This window comes from Phyllobates terribilis, unplaced genomic scaffold (assembly GCF_046119375.1).
Source record: "Phyllobates terribilis strain yellow unplaced genomic scaffold, ASM4611937v1 Scaffold_5__5_contigs__length_657084704, whole genome shotgun sequence".
NCBI classification, from domain to species: Eukaryota; Metazoa; Chordata; class Amphibia; order Anura; family Dendrobatidae; genus Phyllobates; species Phyllobates terribilis.
In genome coordinates this window covers 379,685,730-379,709,926 of record NW_027362765.1, presented here as the reverse complement: position 1 = coordinate 379,709,926, position 24,197 = coordinate 379,685,730, and the positions used below count along the sequence as shown (strand labels likewise).

Below are 24,197 nucleotides of genomic sequence, written 5' to 3'. Positions count from 1 at the left end.
AGTGTCTCCTATGTGATGTATATACTGCAGTCTCAGTGTCTCCTTGTGATGTATATACAGCAGTCTCAGTGTCTCCTATGTGATGTATATACAGCAGTCTCAGTGTCTCCTATGTGATGTATATACAGCAGTCTGTGTCTCCTATGTGATGTATATACTGCAGTCTCAGTGTCTCCTTGTGATGTATATACAGCAGTCTCAGTGTCTCCTATGTGATGTATATACAGCAGTCTCAGTGTCTCCTATGTGATGTATATACAGCAGTCTCAGTGTCTCCTATGTGATGTATACTGCAGAGCTTCACTGCTTGAGTTCCCTAAATGCTACATAAGCAGTGATGAATTTCCCACTGTGAGGAGACATGTAGTGTAATATACAACTGTGTTCAGAATGTACTGCGAGTTCTTTGTAAAACTTATCGCAAAATCGTCGACTGCGCTCCAGACCAACACAAATCTGTAAAAAAAGCAGTTGCAAGTAGCAACAGCATCCATAACACCTAACATCCCAGCCACACCATAGAGAAGCAGTCTCATCCATCACATTAGGTGATAATTTTGTACAGCCCCAACTGAGTTTCTGAATACATAAATGGCTCTTGGCAGAAAAAAGGTTCCCCGTCCCGGTCTTACAGTATTCTACCAGTTATGTGAGCTCAGGTTGCCTGGTATCTTTCTGTCTGGGTGACCACTGTTTGAGCACATGTAACTACACTTAAGACATGGCAGGATGTTATGTCTACTATACCACAGACTGCCTCTCGATGTTACACAGACTTGTTGTAGGATTGTATGCGACTTCTGTTACCCAAACACATTAGATTGATGTTGGCTGAACCTGCAGATTTTAGTGAGACTGGATGACCATCTAATGTACAGTATGGGGACCATTCGACTCTACTTTGACTAGGGGTGTAAGTACAGAAGGGGCAGGCAGGGCATTTGCACCAGTGCAGCCAGCAGGGGGCGTCGTTGGGCTGCCCAATGTGGCGCTCCGAGGTGTCTCCTAGGTGGCATCTTTTTGCCACCCCATGGTAGTAGGATCAGTCGTTCTCTGAGCCGCAAGTGCAATTGCAGCTCTGATTGCCAGCACTTCCAGGTCAGGGCAACGTCAGCAACATGTCCAGGTCAGCTCCTGCGCAGCAGAGGAGGAGGATGGCTATAAGGCAAGCGCTCCAATGGAGCCAAAGGAACAGGAGTCTTATTGGGTTTGGAATCTTCAGAGGTGACAATATGGGGAGATTTGAGGGGACAGTATGAGGGAAGAAATGTGTGAAGGGATAGTATAGGGTCAGACAAGTGTGAGGGGACAGTTTGTAGAGAAATTGAGGAGACAGTATGGGGAGAGAACAGTGTGAGGGAACAGTATGGGGAGAAAAAATGTTATGGGGACAGTATAGAGGAGAAAAGTGTGAGGAGACAGTGTGGAGGGAGTGTAAAGGGACAGTATGGATGAGAAAAAGAGTAGGGGACAGTATGAGGGGAAAATAAGCAGGCACAGTATGGAAACTGGGTAGTATGGGGCGGCTGTATAGAGAGAGGGCAATGTTGGGGGACTGAGGGTACACCAAGGAAGGGACAGTATGCAGAGGGGGCACAGTATAGAGACTTGGCAGTGTAGGGGTACACAGTTTAAAGAGACAGTGGGAAAGGGGACCCTGTAAGGAAAGGGGGCAGTGTGGTGGAGGATACTTAAGATAATGACAGTGTGGCTGTTATAGATATTTAGGGCGGACATTGGTGGTGATAGTTCATAAGGATGGAAAGTGTGGAGGACAGTGTGAAGGCCATGTACCATGAGAGGGACAGTGTATGGCTATATTTTGTGCAAGGAGCACAGTGAGGGTCAATTGTCTATACAGGGCACTGCATAGGGCAGATATTTTTTCTGAGATGCGCTATACTGACATTTATTTTTAAGGACACCATGACGGTATGTGCTGCAGAAGACCAGAGAAGATGGAAGTCTGCAGAGATGAGCTGCAGATGTCAAAAGTGATCATGGCGTTTGGATAAGATGGAGAAAAAAAAAGAAACAGAACGACTCCTATCAGAGAAGATGTCATCTACAAGGTACGTGGATGTAAATGTGTATTTGTAACACTGCCTGCGTCTCATCAGTACTGTGGTTCCTGTATGGTTCACAGATTAATGATAGTTGTTAAAAACAACTTCCAGCATCTCCTCACCATGGAAAGAGGAAACCGTCTTCTTCACTTTCGGACATGTGCAGCGCTCCTCTGAAGCCTGTAAGCGTACACTCGGCTTCAGAGGTGACACGGGCGAAGAAAGCCGCACTCATGTGCAAGATTTTCAGAGAGCTGGCGACGACTCCAGCTCTTGAATATCATGTTATCATGCCCACAGGGGCATGGTAACACGCTGTGATGGCCCACTTCTCTGTTAAAAACAATGCCCCATCGACTAATCAAAGGGCTAATTAGCATATGAAAAGTAAAGTTTCTAAAAACTTTTTTTAAATGTGTATGTACACTATAGAGGGCTGGTTAGACAGGGTATTTAAAAACAAATATACAAATACTGGTGGGTTGGAGGGCATGGGGGACCTGTCAGGTCACCTTTAAGGACACACTGAGAGTTGTAGATCCATGCAACACACTTGTATATGGGGCTGACTTGGCACTGCAATTGATCGCTGCACTAAACATGGTGATGTATTCATGTACTGATGGTGGTTGAGATGCTCCATTTTTGTAATATTGGTGGTTCTCCTACTTATACTTTATTTAAACATTGATGGTGCTTCTGGTGATGCATTCATGTACTGGTGGTGGTTGCGATGCTGTATTTCTGTAGTGTTGCCACTTCTGGTGATGTTTTCCTTTATTGTTGGTGGTTCTGGTGATGTATTCCTGTACTGATGGTCATTGTGATGCTATAGATTTGTAATGTTGGTGGTTCTGTATTCAACAGGGTTCTGGTGCTGTATTCTTGTACTGATTGTGCTTCTTGTGATGCATTTATGCATTGATGCTGGTTCTGGTGCTGTATTCCTGAACTCATTGTGGTTGTAGTGCTGTATTAATGTACTGTTGGTGATTCTGGTGATGTATTCATGTACTGATTGTGGTTCTGGTGTTGTATTTGTGTACTGTTATTGGTTCTGATCCTGTTCACGTGGTGCAATCCACAACTTGTCAGATAACTTGATACACAGTTGTTAATAAAGTATTGTGCCGTCTGACAAGTTAAGGGTTACTATATCTGTATTTACAATTAGGAGCATTGATAATAAAATTTAGCAGTGTAGAGTGCCAAATCTTAACAGCACATAATATATTCATTGTCAGGATTCAGCTCTGCTTGCAGGCTCCAATGGACATCAAATAACCACTCATCTGTGATTTTCATATTGACATCATGTGCTGACTATACTTCTCTGAAGGAAGCAGGGGCTGTAGATTTTCACTGAACATGAGAAAATTAGGAAGGGCAGCTGGTCGGCACATGACTGTTAGGTGTCCAAATCGCATATGAGCGGTCACATGGCGACTACTCTAACCGCTTGACCTGTGTATAGGAGGGGTGCCAAATTAATTTTTGGAAAACCTAAATTTGCCAATCTCCTGACAACATTAAGGAAAAGGAGGAGCGGGCAGTTGGTTTTCAACATCTCCAATCCTTTTTTAACGTATATGGCCATCTTAAGAAATCGTGGAGCTTTAGGGATAAGGAAGGTAAGAGAAGGTGAAGAAAATACACCGAGAGAACTTCTATAGCTACTAGATATATTGGTTTTGAATTCTCCAGGACGTCTTTGATGAACCTGCCCTTAAGATAAGTCATCAAGGTGTGGTTGGAGGGGAATGTGACAGTAGAATGGTGCCATCCACTTTATCCAGTCCTTCGTGATTTTCGTTGGAGTTACTCCTTTAATGTCTATCCTAAGGACACTTAGGATACTCGTACTTTGATATAAATGACATATCCTTAGAATTAGTCATCAATATCAGATTAGCGGAGGTCCAGCGCCTGATCCGGTTTACAATGTCGGTGACAATGGGTGCATTGGCCAGATCACCACAGCTCCATACACCATATAGTGGCCCTTGACTGGTACTGCAGCTCAGCTACGGTTCACATCAATGCAATCTGAGCTGCAGTTACAGAGAACGGCCACTACACGGCGCATGGTGCTTTCTACATCCAGCTGCAGTGGGTGTGCGGAGTGCTGGACTGGAGTCAGCACTTTGCAGCTGTGGCTGCCTGTAATGGAACGTGAGCTCATTGCTGCGCACAATGCAGACCAGGCCTCTTACCAGCCATCCTGCTTCTACATGCAATGCGATTTATACAAATAAACGCCATAAACCCTTTTCCTTTTTGGCGTTTTTTATTACTTTTTTTTTCCTGTAAACCCTTCGGTTTTAATTCTATATGGTAAATAAGGCGATTTCCTATGGGAGTGGCGGATAATTAGAAGTCATATCACACTAGGTGGCAGATATGCGCAGAGCAGTACACACAGGACAATGCTGCCACCTGGTGGTGTGGATATGGAAGGTCATGCTGACAGCACAAACTACAAACAAGACGGCTGGAAATAAAGATTTCCCAGAATATCAGACTGTAAATGGTGAATATCATATCAGGATCCTGCATCACATTCACTTCTGAGATTCGTATGATTCTTGATAATCATCACATGTCACCATGTAATGTTTTACTAATATCCTGTGTGATACCGTCTGCTGAGCCGTGCATCTAATCCTATCCTGTGTGATACTGATTGCTGAGCTGTGTATCTAATCCTATCCTGTGTGATACTGTCTGCTGAGCTGTGTATCTAATCCTATCCTGTGTGATACTGTCTGCTGAGCTGTATCTAATCCTATCCTAATACTGTCTGCTGAGCCGTGTATCTAATCCTATCCTGTGTGATACTGTCTGCGGAGCTGAGTATCTAATCCTATCCTGTGTGATACTGACTGCTGAGCCATGTATCTAATCCTCTCCTGTGTGATACTGTCTGCTGAGCTGTGTATCTAATCCTATCCTGTGTGATACTGATTGCTGAGCTGTGTATCTAATCCTATCCTGTGTGATACTGTCTGCTGAGCTGTGTATCTAATCCTATCCTGTGTGATACTGTCTGCTGAGCTGTATCTAATCCTATCCTAATACTGTCTGCTGAGCCGTGTATCTAATCCTATCCTGTGTGATACTGTCTGCGGAGCTGAGTATCTAATCCTATCCTGTGTGATACTGACTGCTGAGCCGTGTATCTAATCCTATCCTGTGTGATACTGTCTGCTGAGCTGTGTATCTAATCCTCTCCTGTGTGATACTGTCTGCGGAGCTGAGTATCTAATCCTCTCCTGTGTGATACTGTCTGCGGAGCTGAGTATCTAATCCTATCCTGTGTGATACTGTCTGCTGAGCCGTGCATCTAATCCTCTCCTGTGTGATACTGTCTGCTGAGCTGTGTATCTAATCCTATCCTGTGTGATACTGTCTGCTGAGCTGTGTATCTAATCCTCTCCTGTGTGATACTGTCTGCTGAGCTGTGTATCTAATCCTATCCTGTGTGATACTGTCTGCTGAGCCGTGCATCTAATCCTCTCCTGTGTGATACTGTCTGCTGAGCTGTGTATCTAATCCTCTCCTGTGTGATACTGTCTGCGGAGCTGAGTATCTAATCCTATCCTGTGTGATACTGTCTGCTGAGCCGTGCATCTAATCCTCTCCTGTGTGATACTGTCTGCTGAGCTGTGTATCTAATCCTATCCTGTGTGATACTGTCTGCTGAGCTGTGTATCTAATCCTATCCTGTGTGATACTGTCTGCTGAGCCTGTATCTAATCCTATCCTGTGTGATACCGTCTGCTGAGCTGTATCTAATCCTATCCTGTGTGATACTGTCTGCTGAGCCATGTATCTAATCCTATCCTGTGTGATACTGACTGCTGAGCCATGTATCTAATCCTATCCTGTGTGATACTGACTGCTGAGCCATGTATCTAATCCTATCCTGTGTGATACTGTCTGCTGAGCCATGTATCTAATCCTATCCTGTGTGATACTGACTGCTAAGCCGTGTATCTAATCCTCTCCTGTGTGATACTGTCTGCTGAGCTGTGTATTTAACCCTATACAAGGGTGGCGCAGGACAGGAGGGCGTAAAAACAGGGGGGCAGAGAAGGATAATGGTGTATACACAGGGGTGGTGTAGGACAGCAGGGCGTATACGCGGGGCAGTGCGGGACAGCAGGGCGTATACATGGGGGCAGCGCGGGACAGCAGGGCGTATACGCGGGGGCAGCGCGGGACAGCAGGGCGTATACGCGGGGGCAGCGCGGGACAGCAGGGCGTATACGCGGGGGCAGCGCGGGACAGCAGGGCGTATACATGGGGGCAGCGCGGGACAGCAGGGCGTATACGCGGGGGCAGCGCGGGACAGCAGGGCGTATACGCGGGGGCAGCGCTGGAAAGCAGGGCGTATACATGGGGGCAGCGCGGGACAGCAGGGCGTATATGCGGGAGCAGCGCGGGACAGCAGGGCGTATACGCGGGAGCAGCGCGGGACAGCAGGGCGTATACGCGGGGGCAGCGCGGGACAGCAGGGCGTATACGCTGGGGCAGCGCGGGACAGCAGGGCGTATACGCGGGGGCAGCGCGGGACAGCAGGGCGTATACGCGGGGGCAGCGCGGGACAGCAGGGCGTATACATGGGGGCAGCGCGGGACAGCAGGGCGTATACGCGGGGGCAGCGCGGGACAGCAGGGCGTATACGCGGGGGCAGCGCTGGAAAGCAGGGCGTATACATGGGGGCAGCGCGGGACAGCAGGGCGTATACGCGGGGGCAGCGCGGGACAGCAGGGCGTATACGCGGGGGCAGCGCTGGAAAGCAGGGCGTATACATGGGGGCAGCGCGGGACAGCAGGGCGTATATGCGGGAGCAGCGCGGAACAGCAGGGCGTATACGCGGGGGCAGCGCGGGACAGCAGGGCGTATACGCTGGGGCAGCGCGGGACAGCAGGGCGTATACGCGGGGGCAGCGCTGGAAAGCAGGGCGTATACATGGGAGCAGCGCGGGACAGCAGGGCGTATACGCGGGAGCAGCGCGGGACAGCAGGGCGTATACGCGGGGGCAGCGCGGGACAGCAGGGCGTATACGCTGGGGCAGCGCGGGACAGCAGGGCGTATACGCTGGGGCAGCGCGGGACAGCAGGGCGTATACGCGGGGGCAGTGCGGGACAGCAGAGCATATACATGGGGGCTGCGCGGGACAGCAGGGGGTATACGCGGGGGCAGTGCGGGACAGCAGGGCATATACGTGGGGGCAGCGCGGGACAGCAGGGCATATACGTGGGGGCAGCTTGGCGTATACGTGGGGGCAGCGCGGAATAGCAGGGCGTATAAGCAGGGGCAGCGCAGGACAGCAGGGCGTATACACGGGGGGCAGCGCGGGACAGCAGGGTGTATACGCTGAGGCAGCAGAACATATACACGGGGGGCAGCGCAGGACAGCAGGGCATATACATGGGGGCAGCGCCGGACAGCAGGGCGTATACATGGGGGGGCAGCAGAGGACAGCAGGGTGTATACACAGAGGGCAGCACAGGACAGCAGGGCGTATACATGGGGGCAGCGCCGGACAGCAGGGCGTATACATGGGGGCAGCGCCGGACAGCAGGGCGTATACGCGGGGGCAGTGTGGGACAGCAGGGCGTATACACGGGGGGCAGCAAAGGACAGCAGGGCGTATACACGGGGGGCAGCACAGGACAGCAGGGTTATAGTTTATATAGTTACAAGATAAAGGAAGGAGATTGTCACCAAGCCGCTCTTATCCCCAGGAATTCAAGGAGCTCGGAAGACTGAATCGCTTTCAGTTGCAATTTCCCATTGGCAATGATTAAGGGCAGATGTCTGCAGTTTTATCGGTGACTTATGATTTTGAATATACCCAATAAATATTTTGTTTTTATCCAAGTGGAGCTGTTTGCTGGAAGCTTTCCTCCTGTTACACAGATACAGACCCAGGTGCAGTGAGGTTCCCGGTTATGTGGCGCTCCCGGCGCTGGTTCGTCTAAATGCATCATATGAGATAACCGCGCACAACACCAGCGTCTCAGATTTCACTTTCTCCATGTCACTGTACAAAGCGGGAATATTACAAGCCGCCTCCTGTAGTTTCATTACCATCAGTATATAGAAAATGAATGCAGTCACCAGCAGCATGGGCGGACATCCAGGTACAAACCTCCCACATGCGCTGTCTGCCCACACAAGGGACTGTCCCGGGAAACAGACAGCAAAAGGCATTGATGAGATTTTCTGCTTAACTTGCTATTAAGTATTGATGATTACAACACAGCCAGATGCCCAGTTCATCACCTGGACCACAAACTCCGCACTGGGCATACCCTGAGGATTCAACCAAGTACTCCACCAAACCCTGGACAGGTCGCTCACAGTTCTGGACCTGATAAATGCCTATTTACTCACCCAGACATCCAGATTTGTGTTATCATGAACCTCTTCACTAGCCCCTAAACCAACAGGAATATTAGAATTAACCATTTTGTAGCCTTAGGCCACTAGGGATGTTATCATGAACCCCATCACTAGCAGCTAAACCATCAGGGATGTTATGAACTCCTTCATTATTCCCTAGACCACCAGGAATGTTGACATGAACCCCTTCATTATTCCCTAGACTACCAGAGATGTTATGATGAACCCCTTAACCAGCCTAGACCCCCAAGGCTGTTATCCTGAATCCCTTCACTAGTACCTAGACCACTAGGAATGTTATCATGAACCCCTTTACTAGTCCCTAGACCACCAGGAATGTTATCATGAACCCCTTTACTAGTCCCTAGACCACCAGGAATGTTATCATGAAACCCTTTACTTGTCCCTAGACCACCAGGGATGTTATCATGAACCCCTTTACTAGTCCCTAGACCACCAGGGATGTTATGAACTCCTTTATTATTCCGTAGACCACTAGAGATGTTATAATAAACCCCTTAACCAGCCTAGACCACCAAGGCTGTTACCTTGAATTCCTTCACTAGCCTAGACCACGAGGGATGTTATCATAAACCCCTTTACTAGTCCCTAGACCACCAGGGATGTTAACATTAACCCCTTCATTATTCTCTAGACCACCAGGGATGCTATGAACCCCTTCATTCTTGCCTAGACCACTAAGTATGTTATGGTGACTCCCCCCTAAACTAGCCTAGACACCCAAGGCTGTTATCGTGAACCCATTCACTAGCCTAGACACTTGATCGCCCTTTACTTGTCCCTAGACCACCAGGGATGTTATCATGAACCCCTTTACTAGTCCCTAGACCACCAGGGATGTTATGAACTCCTTCATTATTCCCTAAATCACCAAAGATGTTATAATAAACCCCTTAACCAGACTAGACCACCAAGGCTGTTAAATTGAATCCTTTCACTAGCCTAGACCACTAGGGATGTTATCATGAACTCCTTTACTAGTCCCTAGACCACCAGGGATGCTACGAACTCCTTCATTATTCCGTGGACCACTAGAGATGTTATAATAAACCCCTTAACCAGCCTAGACCACCAAGGCTGTTACCTTGAATCCCTTCACTAGCCTAGACCACCAGGGATGTTATCATGAACCCCTTTACTAGTCCCTAGACCACCAGAGATGTTAACATTTAACCCCTTCATTATTCCCTAGACCACCAGGGATGCTATGAACCCCTTCATTATTGCCTAGACCACTAAGTATGTTATGGTGACTCCCCCCTAAACTAGCCTAGACACCCAAGGCTGTTATCGTGAACCCATTCACTAGCCTAGACACTTGATCGCCCTTTACTTGTCCCTAGACCACCAGGGATGTTATCATGAACCCCTTTACTAGTCCCTAGACCACCAGGGATGTTATGAACTCCTTCATTATTCCCTAAACCACCAAAGATGTTATAATAAACCCCTTAACCAGACTAGACCACCAAGGCTGTTACCTTGAATCCCTTCAGTAGCCTAGACCACCAGGGATGTTATCATGAACCCCTTTACTAGTCCCTAGACCACCAGAGATGTTAACATTTAACCCCTTCATTATTCCCTAGACCACCAGAGATGTTAAGAACCCCTTCATTCTTGCCTAGACCACTAGATATGTTATGGTGACTCCCCCTTAAACCAGCCTAGACCGCCAAGGCTGTTATCGTGAATCCATTCACTAGCCTAGACACTTGATCGCCAGGTGACACATGATCTATGGTTGCTTGCCTATCATATCAAAACAGCCGGGTCCTAGAAGGCGCAGATCAGCACTGCCAGTGACTTCTAGCACTGCAGGGGGCTTTCAGCTGTAACGAAGGGTCCTACAGATGCGTCCGTTATATTGGAGTAAAGAGGGAAAATTATATATATATACATACGCATATGCCATCTGCAAAAAAATGTAAACATAATAAAAGAAAATTTATTTATAAAATTACAGCACAAAAAAACTTTATATAAAGTACATGAAAATGTATATGCACACTGAAATAGCTCTAAATACTACAATTTGTCCTGTAAAAAAAAAAAACATATCAATGAAAGAGAAAAAAAAAAATTAAGGCGGAGAGGAAAAAGAAAAAAAAAGAAAAAAATTGGCAGATCACCAAGACCCTTCAAGGCCTGGTCATTATGGGGTTAAGAAAAAGCATCAGTTTGAGATCAGCAGGGCTGTGCAGTGCAGTATGTGACCAGCAGGTGTCAGTGCTGCTCTTGATGGAGGCCGTCAGGCCTCGCGGGCCGTGCAGCTGCTCCATAGCAGAATTTTGTGATTTCATACACACAAGCCCGTGTTTATTTATTTATTTTACTCACTTATATAGCGCCATTATTTCCAAAGCATTTTACGTTCTCGCAATGTCCCAATAAGCCCAAACCCACAACATGCTTCCACACCGACGTTCAGAGGGGTGAAGTCTAAGATGAAAATGTGCAAAAACAATCCCCAAAGGGCAGTTAGGAGGAAGATAGCTTATGAAATGGTGCCGAAACCCGAAAAAGGGAACGTGTGAGAATGAAATGCACATGTGCCAAAGGCTGCCCCCTGCTGCCTGGGGAGAAGCTCACACCTTCTGTCACATCTGGCCATCCAGAAATCGCACACCTTTGCCCGCGGCGTGTTCTTCTGTGGACGTCTACCCATGACTGCACACAGTACGCCCATTTTTTGTGCAGCTTGTGTGAATATGGGTATAACACCTGAGTATATGGAGTCGCTCTTTATTGGACATTATGTGCTGTAACGGGTCACAATGGCGGTCTACCGGCAGCCAATCACAATACGCCGCACACTTCAGTGCCTGTAACCATTGCACTGCCGACATGTCGTTCGGCTGATGTGCGCTTACCGGACTCATTTTCATGTCGGGTTCCTCGTGCTTCTTATAATCACCTCTGGACGCCTGGAACAATGACGGGGTCTGAACTCGTGGACGTTTAATATTTTTGGCGTCGGCCACAGTTCCTGTTTTTTTTTCGACACATTAGCACCATAAAAACATATACTGATAAATGCTGAAACAGGAAGGTGCGAAAATTACCCAGCAGAACCGTTGTGTATCTGTGAATGACCCTGTGTGTGCATCAACCTCCACTATCACAATACGCCATGTTGGTCTCACACACATCGCTACTGCCCTCCGCAGAGAAACACTCGATTGACAGGAAGGCGGCGACAGCCTCCATTCCATTAGTTCTTATAATACTGAGGTAAAATGAAAGCTGAGCTCTGATTGGTTGCTCTGGTAAAATAAAAGTGGAGGTCCAATTGTTTGCTGTGGTAAAACAGAAGCTGAGCTCTGATTGGTCGCTATAATAAAATGAAAGCTGAGCTTTGATTGGTTGTTGTGGTAAAAGGAAAGCTGAGCTTTGATTGGTTGTTGTGGTAAAATGAAAGCTGTGCTCTGATTGGTTGCCATGATTGCCAAAGACAGTTTTGACAAACAGGCCTGATAAGCATCATCCTGTACAGACCACCATAAAGGAGCTATTTTTTTTTTTTTTACCCACCCTGTACTGGGTCCGACAAAGTGCAGTCCTGAATTAGGAGCCACCAGTGTAACAAGTCCGTCCATGACATTTCTTCCTCCTGGTTCTTCCCCCATCACCTGTGAGTGATTATTATTGAGAAGTGGAAGGAAACGCAGTAACTCAACCACGAAGTGGAGACCCCGTAACGTTACAGAGCGGGGGGCCGAGTGCTGAGGAGCAGAGGGCAGAATATCACCACCGCTCTGCTGACCCCATAACTGCGGAGTACAGACCTCTTCTAGTATTAGCATCAGCACAAACACTGCGCCCCCACCAGGAGCTTCATGGCCGAGCAGCTGCATGCAGCCATACATCACCCAGCACAATGCCGAGTGTCGGATAGAGTGGTGTAAAGCCGCCACCACTGGACTCTGGAGGAGACATGTTCTGTGCAGTGACGGATCGCACTTCATGGACATCATGCTGATTGACAGCCGGCTTCTCATTGCCTAACTGGGGAAACTGGCTGTCAATCAGCATGATGTCGGCAGTCATGCCCCGTCGACAGAGCATCCCCGAAGGAGGAGCGCTGCTCTAAAGACATGGAGTAGCTGAATTACCGTCAGGAGCAGTCTGTGATCAATCTGTGCCAGCGAAGAATGGTGCCGAGCACAATAGGCAGCTAGTTAGCAACTACCTGCCTGTTAGTGCTTAGGTACATGTTTTCTATTTTTTACCAAGTCCTGGTTATCCCCTTTAAAGTGTCACAAGACATTGTTCCCACAAGGCTGAAATCTACAATAGTAGTTTGGGGAATACCCTGTTCTGTTCCCCATAACAGTGCACAAGCTCTATACAAACATGGAGGGGGGAGTCCGGGGGAAGAATGTGACCGGCCTCCTCCCGCAAACAAGAGTCTGACCTTACAAATGCTCTTATGGATAAAGGGGCAAAAATTCCCACAGACGCCTCCAAAATCCTTCTCAGAAGAGCAGAGCTGTTAGAACTGCAGAGTAAGTACTAGCTCCATATTCATTTCTATATACTGTATATAGGCACACACACACAAACTACTATTGCAGCTCCAGAAATCATTTACAATATTTCCATCAGTGACACCTCATAAGGAAATGGTGCTTCGTCACATCCTTCATGCACTGAGAAAACCCAGCGTTGCCTTAACCACACAGGGTTTTCATGCTGCCACCCCCCCTCCCTCAACGCTGCAAACAGGAAGAGGCAAGATCTGGTGTGACAGGAATGATTGTGTCACCAGGGGCTACGTGCAGCCAGACAGCAAGACGACTGCCGCGAGGCGATAGAACAGCTCAGGCCCCAGTATGAGACTAACAAGGGAGACCAGCTCCCCACTCATCATCCACACTCCTGTTTGTACTTTCATAGATCCGAGGCCTGAATGCCAAGAAACTGCACACAATATACCAAACACTTAGGTCAAAGCCCCCACACAAGTCCAACAACTATAGTTGTACTATCACACCTGATTAGCATTGGGAAGTGCCATTTATGCTGCTCATTATAGAATACATATTGAAGGGGTTTATTTTGACCCCTTTGCGGTCCCCTACAATTTATTTTTCTTTAAGGTTCCTTTCATGCCATCACAGGACAATACCAAAATCTTTGCCCTTTGACAATAGCAAGCCGCTCCCCATAGAGCAAATTTTGCAAGTCTGGTGGGCATAACATTGAATCAGGGTGTGCATAAGTGTTGGGACAGTCCTGTAATTAGGAGGTTTTTTTTTTTTTTTTCCACCCACTGCTGATCTGAAGGCTACAATGATCAAGAATTCAATCCCCCTGCAGCACCACCGCAAGTGAAGAATTGCATTTGATGGAAGTCGATTTGTCCATGTAACATGGTCCTCCAGAGATAGTGAGTTGCTCAGACAGTAACACAGGACTACAAGTGCTGCACGATTTGAGAATAAGCCTTTTCCTAGAATGTCTGCCCAGACCCTAGACTATAGCTGTCAGCGCATCCTTGGTTACTGGTCAAGGACACTTGTACATTCCACAGATTAGGAGCAGAGAATCCTTTTAAAACTTTACATCAGCAGCAATCAAGTTGGCCATTGTCCTTTGAAAAACCCCATTGTAATGTTTCACCTGTGGGGTCTTGTAGGGAGATCAGGCTCCCTTTAATGGCATGTGTTAGGCCACGTTCACACATGGCCTTCTGCAAAAAGGCAGTTTTACAGTACCAGCAAAAGCTGAGATTTCAGAAATCTCTTGCACACGCTTGTTTTCAGAAACCTGCACATCAATTTTTCCACCATCGGGAGCAAAATACGCAACCATGCATTTCACTGAATACATATGTGCAGCTTTACTGAGCTCATGTTTTGCCTGAAGTGCAATGTGTGAACGTTACTAAACAATGTTTTCAAATTTTATGCTGAGCCACAAAGCAATGTTAGAGTTGGAAGGGACCTCCAGGGTCCTAGTGTCCAACCCCCTGCAGGTTTCACCAAGCCATCTCAGACAAATCTGTCTAGCCTCTGAAGACTTCCATTGAAGGAGAACTCACCATATCTTGTGGCCACCTGCTCCACTCATTGATCACCCTGTCAAAGTGTCTAATACCTAATCTGCATCTTTATTCCATTGCTTCTTGTGTCTGTGCAAATGAGGATGCTCCCAGATTGGCACTGCACTTCCAGCTCTGCCTCTCTCCGTTTACTTCCCGGTGACTGTTCTGGAAGATTTTGCATAGGTGCTGCAGTTCCCAGTGTCATTCTACAGGAGCTGGCACACACCACAAGACCCTGATGAAGTGGTGAGAACTGTATTATTGAACTGTGCATGTGCCACCCCTTCTGAGACTGCCCCAGGCAATGATTGATCACCTAATCTGGCCAATAGGTGTATTACAGATGACAGGCTCCAATTAGAAAAAAAAATAAAATTCCAAGCTGAAGTCTAGTCTGACACCAACACGATTAGTCTGAAGACTTCAATGCAGCCTGGAGAACCTCTGGGCACTGCCAGGGCACCCACTGCTCCTCTTGTTAAGCTCCAGGCATTTTTTTGCTCCCTCCATATACAGATCCACATTATACAATGGGGTTCAGTGTTTCACAATTTATTAACACAGAAACTGACAGACAGACTAGTAGGGGTGACTCCGGGCCCCTTCAGTGACAGGACACATCACTGGGTGAGACGCTGGGCCCTGCAGTGACAGGAGAGGGGATGACTTGATGACTTTACTCCTTGGTGGCAATGTAACTTATGAGGTCCACTACACGGTGGCTGTAGCCGCATTCATTGTCATACCTGCAAGACAAGATCCAGATTAGACTTGGCCAAGACCCTCCAGAATGGGGTCACTACAATACCCATCGGGAGTACAGGACACCGACCATACATACAATCCAAACATGCGTTCACACCATTCCTTTATACTCACCAAGTGACCAATTTAACAAAGTGATCGTTCAGTGAAATACCAGCGCCAGCATCAAAGATGGAGGAGTGAGTGTCACCATTGAAGTCAGTTGAGACAACCTGAGGTGGATAAATGAATGCATGAGCAAAAAGAAAAAAAACATAAATATATAGGTTACAAGTCCAGGATGGCACAACACCCACCTCATCCTCTGTGTACCCCAGGATTCCCTTCAGTGGTCCTTCAGACGCTTTCTTCACTGCAGCCTTAATGTCTTCATATTTAGCCTTAAGAAATAAAGCCAAATTAACCCTTCAGTTGCAGGACAAGAGGTCTCAGGTGCAAGGTAGACTCCCCCCATACTTACTGGTTTCTCCAGGCGGGCAGTCAAGTCTACGACTGACACATTAGGAGTGGGAACCCTGAGGGCCATGCCAGTGCACTTTCTGGAAAAAAGAAATAGAGATTTGAGTATTGTGCCAAGATCCTACCCAGTTTCTCACCCCCCAGCCTGATTTATAGTCAAGCTGCACATTTCTGCTCAGCTGCCTCAAGCCCCATTTAAAGCCATGGGCATTAGTGGCAGCAGCACCTTACCCGTTCAGGGCTGGGATGACTTTGCCTACAGCCTTAGCAGCACCAGTTGATGCTGGGATGATGTTCTGTCCTGCGCCTCTGCCGTCACGCCACATCTTCCCTGAGGGTCCATCTACAGTCTTCTGGGTGGCGGTGTAAGCATGGACTGTGGTCTGAAGGGAAAGAGCACAGAAGATCAGCAAAGGACGAGTGAATCAGTAGTTTGGAGGTGGTGGGTAGTATCTCACCATCAGGGCCTCCAGAATGCCAAAGTTGTCATTGATGACCTTTGCAAGAGGAGCAAGGCAGTTTGTGGTGCAGGAGGCGTTGCTGTGGATGGAAGAGCAGATGTAATTTTATACCCAAGTAATGTATGAAATCCCCTCCCCCATGCTCCAGTCAGCACAAACATGCCTGCAGCAGGGAGTTGCACTCAGACATGGTAACCACCAATGGTTGTGACTAATTGCAATTAAAGGGAACACTTTGGCATTCAAGACTAAGTGCAGAAAACCTTTATTTTTTTGCTTTTCAGTGCTTTGGGATATGTAGATACTATAAAGCATCCAGCAAACTAAATTTAGATTAATTCAGACCTGCATATGATGCAGCCACCAGCAGTTTCTGCTGACCACGTTCTCACCAGCATTAGGAGCTCCTGACACTCCTAAGGCACAAGTGTAACGGAGCCCTGGACCCTGTGCTCAACTAGTGCCCCCTCCCACCAGGTCCATAGTTACCTGATAACCTTCAGGGAGTTATCATAGGTTTCATGGTTGACACCAACAACGAACATGGGAGCATCTGCTGAAGGTGCCGAGATGATGACACGCTTGGCACCTCCTTTCAAGTGAGCCTGGAAAGATGGAGGTGAGTTATTGGAGGCACAGGGTACTCGTCAGATCAGTAATGGCTGGAGTGGACACTTACAGAGGCCTTGTCAATGGTAGTGAAGACACCGGTGGACTCCACCACATAGTCTGCGCAGGCATCGCCCCATTTGATGTTAGCTGGGTCACGTCTACAAGGTAACAGAAAGCAACAGTGACTTATTGGAGATCACAGGCTGGGACTCTGGTATGACAGCAGTGTCTGCATAAACAGCTATAAATGGGTTTTTGGCCAGAGCCTTCTCCTCTGTGGCTGCCGTCCAAGTGTTTCTGTGGAATCAGATCCCAATGCTCATAAGTGGAGATAATGGATCCCTGCAGTTTTAGCCATTTTCTTCAGACTATCAAATATGAACCACCTGCACTATAGGGTGGGATCACTGTAGCTGATAAAAGCTTTAGGAATACAAGATGCCCCCACTGATACCAGACCCAATGGGATTAGTGGGGTCTCTTGCTTGACATTGATGTATACTCACTCCTGAGAGACGGTGATGGGATGGCCGTTCACCACCAGCTTTCCATTTTCAGCAGCGACTGTTCCCTTGAAGCGTCCGTGAGTGGAGTCATACTTGAACATGTAAACCTAAGGAAGACAGGTTGTGTTGTGTTAGAAAACCTACAATAAATGCAGCAACTCACTATACCCCAGTCCACAAATGAGATTTTTCTGCATGGGGAAACACTAGCAAGGCATGATGAGACTTCTAGTGCAGTTATCGAAATATGTCTTGCTGTAATGCCAGCTACAAGAGCTAAATACCAGCCAAACATCCAGCTACCCCTGAGGCCATGCCAACATACCATGTACTTAAGATCAATGAAGGGATCATTGATTGCAACAACGTTTACTTTTCCAGACTCAATTGCAGCACGGGTCACCAGACGCCCGATGCGACCAAATCTGCCAAGAGAAGCACATTTAGAGAAGTTAAGATGTCATAGGGCCTTCTATACACAGTGACAATATGCAGCAGCTGAATGGTTAATAGCAAGTCATGTGATCAATTAAAGGGCACCCAACTCATTGCTCTAGAATCCAGTGTAATGCCAAGGATTAAAAATCACATCTGCCATCACTAGTCAATGTGCAAACTAAGGAAGGGGGATGGAGAAGCCACTTGTGCCGAGCCCAAAAGGTTAATCTCACATGTAGCAATGTTGCAAATCTGCAGCAGAAGGAGTTACAGAACCAACATGCACTGCAGATTTTACTTGTGCAAATCCCCCAGTCAAAACCTGAAGCCTTCTCTAGGTGCATTCAGAAGAACACACAACCCCCCACTATATGTCCAGCTGACCTAGGGGGCTAAATTTGCCCAGTTATAAATTAGTGGCCTCCAGAGAGTCACCTGCAAACTTCAGTCATTTTATCCAATGGCTTCTCATTAGTGTGGACCCACACCATCATCCCCTTTATTGAAGACATGCTATGGATTCTCATTGTTCTGCCATGCTATTCTAGTACTGGACACATTCAGACAAGTGCCACACCTGTCTGCAGGATGAGTCTGGTATTGCAACTCAGCTCTCCAAAGTGAATAGAGCACAGCCTGTGTGGGCATTTTTTTTTGGAAGACATTTTCTTATCTTGTTCTGTCCTTTTATGGATACGGAAGTATATACTTAACTCATGCTGACCCCGCATGGTGTATCAGGTGTTAGAGCCCATTCTACAAGTTTTCCCAGCGACCTGACCTAGATACATAGTGCAGTGATGTCTCTCCCCCCCCCTACCCCCAGACTCAGGGGCAGTGCCCTACAGGGCTGTTGAGAGCAGCCTGTAAGAATGAGCATCAGCTGCAGAACACCTCCCCTGCTGGAGCAAAGTTCATGGCCAAGTGTGAACAAACAGGAAGACAGGATGGATAAAGTCCAGCTGCAAGAACATGGGAATTATAAGGATCCAGTGTCACCCAATGAGGAGACAGACCCTGCTCTGCACAGGGCAGCCAAATCATACACCCCAGTAAACAGGGTAAGACCCTTCCCCCTCCTCCTCTAGGCAGCTGGTGCTCCTCTATTAATAGGAGACCTACTTTACACAGTGGGGAGGGTGCTGGCTGCTCTCCACAGAGGTCACCATTCACATTGCCATTAGGTTATCACAATGGATTTTTTTTTGTAGATGGTAACAGACCCCCAGAGACACCCCCAACCTAGCATCTACATGCAGCACCAGCAGAACACAAGTCATCTATGCTCATGTGCAAGCACCAGTCACAGCACTAGGGGAGGTGGTGAGAATGGGACTCCTGCCCCATCCCCTAACACACCCCTGTGCATGGATCAGGTAGAGGTGGAGCACAGGGACCACCAAACTGCCCCCAACTTCTGGAGACCAATGACCTGCATGAGACAGTGACCTTGAGATACCCTTGAGGCTCAGCCAGGGGTGGAAGGTGGGGGGATTAGGTTGCGCATCTCTGCAGAGCATGAGGGAGGTGCACAGGGAAACTGCAGAGGGAGACAGTGGGTGTGACCAGAGCTGCATTGGCAGGGGTTAATGGAGCAGCCATCTTGCACATTCAATGGACCAGAAGCAGAGCGTTCACTGATCTGCAAATCTGGCCTCCATCCTCAGCACTCGCCCCCTGGAGGGGCAGAAGACACCCCCTCCCTGCCTCAGCCATGGACAGCAGGAGCACAAGCAACAAATGCAAGGGGAAATCATACACTGTATATTAATGCCATTAACCTCTTGCTCGCCATACAGTGTAGAACACCTCCCCCTCCAACAACCCTTGCACCGTTAGTCACTGATCACCCCTGATTAACCAGTTAATGGCCAGGTCACTCGGCTCCCACTACAGAAGCATGCACATAAAATATAATGCGCGCGCTAGGGTCATCCCCAGATAAACTCACCCGTTGATGCCGATATTCACCATGATTGCTGCCTGTAGTTTCTGCTCCTACAAAGGGAGAGCAAATTAAAAATAATGGACCACAGACATGAACAGAGGAGCACCCAGGACTCCCAAATACACCCGAAACCCAGCGCCCAGGGCCTGAACCCACCTCTCACAAGTCCTGCTGCAGAGTGACTGACCGCGAGCCCAGCCCTCTTATATACCCAGCCTGATGAGTGACAGGGCCGGCTCCGCCCACCAACAGCTCCGCACCAATCACCGCCCGCAGAGTCAGAACGTCACAAGCACCTTCTGTCATCTCTAGACCGGGCTACGTGCTACCGTAAGATTTGTAGTAGACGCGCATCTAACGCTTCTGGTCCCCCCATTTATAATTACCGTATTGTGCTTCCCTGTGATCTGACTACATGGTGATTCAGTGGCACTGCGGTCACTCCCATCTGGTGTAGTATCTACATTCTAGCTTCCTTCATCCTGTTACCTCACCCTCATCACATTGCAGCACAGTCTTTCACCCTATTGCGCCATTCAGCCTTCCAAACCTCATCAGGGTCATAATCCTCTATGCATAGAAACATGTATACAATTAATATGGATAATAATCCACCATCCACTATATAGCTAATACAAGGTCACATTTTCTGGCTGTAGAACTGATGGGGGATGTAGTACTATGATAAGAGAGCACCTGCTGGGCTTTATAGTTCCCTCACATGGCCAGGGATGCCCTATGACCCTATGACACGGCGACTGTGGCTCCAATACTGGTTCCCACTGCCAAAGTTCGCTGTACGCCGCTGCTTCTTTAGATTAATGTGAGTAGGGTCCGCCTGCAGCTCTCAAGCAAGGTGCAAAAAGTCAGAAACAGTTGGATTTTTTACAGCTTGCTTGCTGGTCGCAATTCAACCCCACTAGGGTGCCAAGGACACCAGTACCCAACTCCAGGGTCCCACTATTCAACTAAACGCAAATGTGACATCAATCACAAATTTATATAACAATGAACCCAGTAGATTGTTACATGAATACGATGCCGCCTTTGTACATAGGGATTCAAGTATATTGTGCCAAGTACTGCTCATATAAGAGGGTGGTGGCACAGTGGCCCACCGGAGAATTTTCCTGTTATCCAGTGGGCCAGTCCAAGCCTGGCAGCAGCATGCAGCGCTGTCTGATTGCATGACCTGTGTCACTGCCAAAGTCATCGTGTGGCCCCATCTTAATGGCCATGGCTACGTGACGACTTTGGTTACGTAATAGCAAATGGTCTACAAGTCGCACGACCCCCAAAACATAAGTGGGATTAGCTTGATACTGCAAGGCCGTATTAAGCTAAGGCTACACAGCGACGTGTCGTGGGACAGATATTGTCAGACTAGTCGACCAAAAACATGTGTGCCACTAGCTCGCATTGTGTTGTCAGGTGGTAGCTGTGGCACAGTTGTCAAATACACTGCTCAAAAAAATAAAGGGAACACTCAAATACCACATCCTAGATCTGAGTGAATGAAATATTCTCATTGAATCCTTTGTTCTGTATAAAGTTGAACGTGCTGACAACAAAATCACACAAAAATCATCAATGGAAATCGAATTTATTAACCAATGGAGGCCTGGATTTGGTGTCACCCCCAAAATTAAAGTGGAAAAACACACTACAGGCTGATCCAACTTTGATGTAATGTCCTTAAAACAAGTCAAAATGAGGCTGAGTATTGTGTGTGGCCTCCACGTGCCTGTATGACCTCCCTACAACGCCTGGGCATGCTCCTGATGAGGCTGAGTATTGTGTGTGGCCTCCACGTGCCTGTATGACCACCCTACAACGCCTGGGCATGCTCCTGATGAGGCTGAGTATTGTGTGTGGCCTCCACGTGCCTGTATGACCACCCTACAACGCCTGGGCATGCTCCTGATGAGGCTGAGTATTGTGTGTGGCCTCCACGTGCCTGTATGACCTCCCTACAACGCCTGGGCATGCTCCTGATGAGGCTGAGTATTGTGTGTGGCCTCCACGTGCCTGTATGACCTCCCTACAACGCCTGGGCATGCTCCTGATGAGGCTGAGTATTGTGTGTGGCCTCCACGTGCCTGTATGACCTCCCTACAACGCCTGGGCATGCTCCTGATGAGGCTGAGTATTGTGTGTGGCCTCCACGTGCCTGTATGACTTCCCTGCACGGTGATGAGCTGTGAGCACAACCTCCATCTGTGGACGTCGGGCCCTCATACCACCCTCATGGAGTCGGTTTCTAACCGTTTGTGCAGACACATGGACATTTGTGGCCTGCTGGAGGTCATTTTGCAGGGCTCTGGCAGTGCTCCTCCTGTTCCTCCTTGCACAAAGGCGGAGGTAGCGGTCCTGCTGCTGGGTTGTTGCCCTCCTATGGCCCCCTCCATGTCTCCTGGTAGCGCCTCCAGCCTCTGGACACTAAGCTGACAGACACAGCAAACCTTCTTACCACAGCTCGCATTGATGTGCCATCCTGGATGAGCTGTACTACCTGAGCAACTTCTGTGGATTGTAGAGTCCGTCTCATGCTACCACGAGTGTGAAAGCACTACCAACATTCAAAAGTGACCAAAACATCAGCCAGAAAGCATTGGTACTGAGATGTGGTCTATGGTCCCCACCTGCAGAACCACTCCTTTATTGAGGGTGTCTTGATAATTGCCAATAATTTCCATCTATTGTCTATTCCATTTGCACAACAGCATGTGAAATTGATTGTCAATCACTGTTGCTTCCTAAGTGGACAGTTTGATTTCACAGAAGTTTGATGTACTTGGAGTTATATTCTGTTGTTTAAGGCTGTGTGCCCACGATAAGTTTTTCAAGCGTTTACGCTGCGGAATCGTAAACGCTTGGGAAACGCTTGGTAAATCTTCCCCCATGGTCTCCAATGCAATTCCGCACTTTTAATGCCCATGCTGCAGATTTTTCTACAGCGTTTATGCTGCGCTCAAAAATCCGCAGCATGTCCATTAATTTTGCGGAGCGCTGCGTTTTCACCGCCATTGACTTGCATTAGAACGCGCCAATTCCGCAAGACTACATCTGTAGTTGCTTAATTGGCGCGTTCTAATGTGTGGATGGTACCCGGGTGTGGAGGACAGGAGACTCTCCTCCACACCCAGGTACCATAAAAAAAGAATAAAATAAAAAATAAAGATTATATTCATCTTCCGACGGCCCCCGGACTCCTTCTCTTCGCTTGCCGACAGATCGCACAGGACTGAAGGACCTGCGCTGACGTCACAGTCATGTGACGGCAGGTCTTTTCAGTACAGCGTAGCGCGATCTGCCGGCAGCCAGCACAGGAGCGCAGCAAGTCTCGGGGGCCATCGGAAGGTAAGTATAGGTTTATTTTTTTATTTTTAACCACTCTCTCGGGTCACACTATATGAATCCATGCCGTTTGCATGGATTTATATAGTGTGACCTAATTGTCACAAGCACTTTCCAAGTGATGCTAATCGCTTGGAAAGCGCTTGTCAACCCGCATGCGGAAATGCCAGTGAATAACGCTTCATTTCCGCATGTCCCTGGCAGGAAAACGCATGTACAATCCGCATGCGTTTTTTTCTGCCAGGGAGATGCAGAAACGCTCAGGAAAAAATCCTGAGCATTTCTGCATCGTGGGCACATAGCCTAAGTGTTCCCTTTATTTTTTTGAGCAGTGTATAAAAGGCATAAGGCGGAAGTCAGTTGGCGCCATCATGCGAGACAGAGAGGATGTGTGAGCAGAGTAACGCAGAAGCCGAGCGACCAAAGAGTGGCTTGAGACTGGGACAGGTGAGACGTCGCAGGTCAAGCACCGAAGCCTAGACTTTACCGGTGAAGATCCGAGGCCTCGACTCCTCCGGTCAAGATCCGAAGCCTAGACTCCTCCGATGAAGATCCGAGGCCTAGACTCCTCCGATCAAGATCCGAGGCCTAGACTCCGCCAGTCAAGACCCGATGCCTAGACTCCTCCGGTCAAGATCTGAGGCCTAGTCTCCGCCTGTCAAGATCCGAGGCCTAAACTCCTCCGGTCCAGATCCGAGGCCCAGTCTCTGCCTGTCAAGATCCGAGGCCTAGTCTCCGCCTGTCAAGATCCGAGGCCTAGTCTCTACCTGTCAAGATCCGAGGCCTAGACTCCTCCGGTCAAGACCCAAGGCCAGACTCCTCCAGTCAAGATCAGAGGCCTAGACTCCACCGGTCAAAATCCGAGGCCTAGACTCCTGTGGTCAGGATTCGAGGCCTAGTCTCCACCTGTAAGACCCGAAGCCCAGACCTGACACTCAGACGCCACAGGTCAAGCACCGATGGTCGCACGCTGGTCATTGTACAGGACAGGACGTCTGCCGTGCTGCCAAGGAGACCAAAGTGAACCAAGCTGTTACTTCCAGTAGGGATTTACGGCCTAGCAGGAAGTACCAGTGAACCCCGTTAGTGCCAGCATAGCCA

At 48.3% G+C, this 24,197-nt stretch overlaps 1 protein-coding gene across 1 annotated transcript; it reads right to left on the bottom strand.

Annotated features, from left to right (window-relative positions):
• Positions 1-15,086: 15,086 nt before the first annotated feature.
• GAPDH (glyceraldehyde-3-phosphate dehydrogenase) lies at positions 15,087-20,008 on the bottom strand. The gene is made up of 12 exons (XM_073684887.1): positions 19,896-20,008; positions 19,743-19,789; positions 17,679-17,778; positions 17,354-17,460; positions 16,915-17,005; positions 16,725-16,840; positions 16,233-16,314; positions 16,006-16,157; positions 15,776-15,854; positions 15,612-15,695; positions 15,430-15,527; positions 15,087-15,296 (listed from the first exon to the last, which is right to left on the bottom strand). The coding sequence occupies exons 2-12, from the start codon at positions 19,763-19,765 to the stop codon at positions 15,227-15,229; spliced, it is 1,002 nt and encodes a 333-aa protein (XP_073540988.1). The 5' UTR covers positions 19,766-19,789; positions 19,896-20,008; the 3' UTR covers positions 15,087-15,226.
• Positions 20,009-24,197: the final 4,189 nt, after the last annotated feature.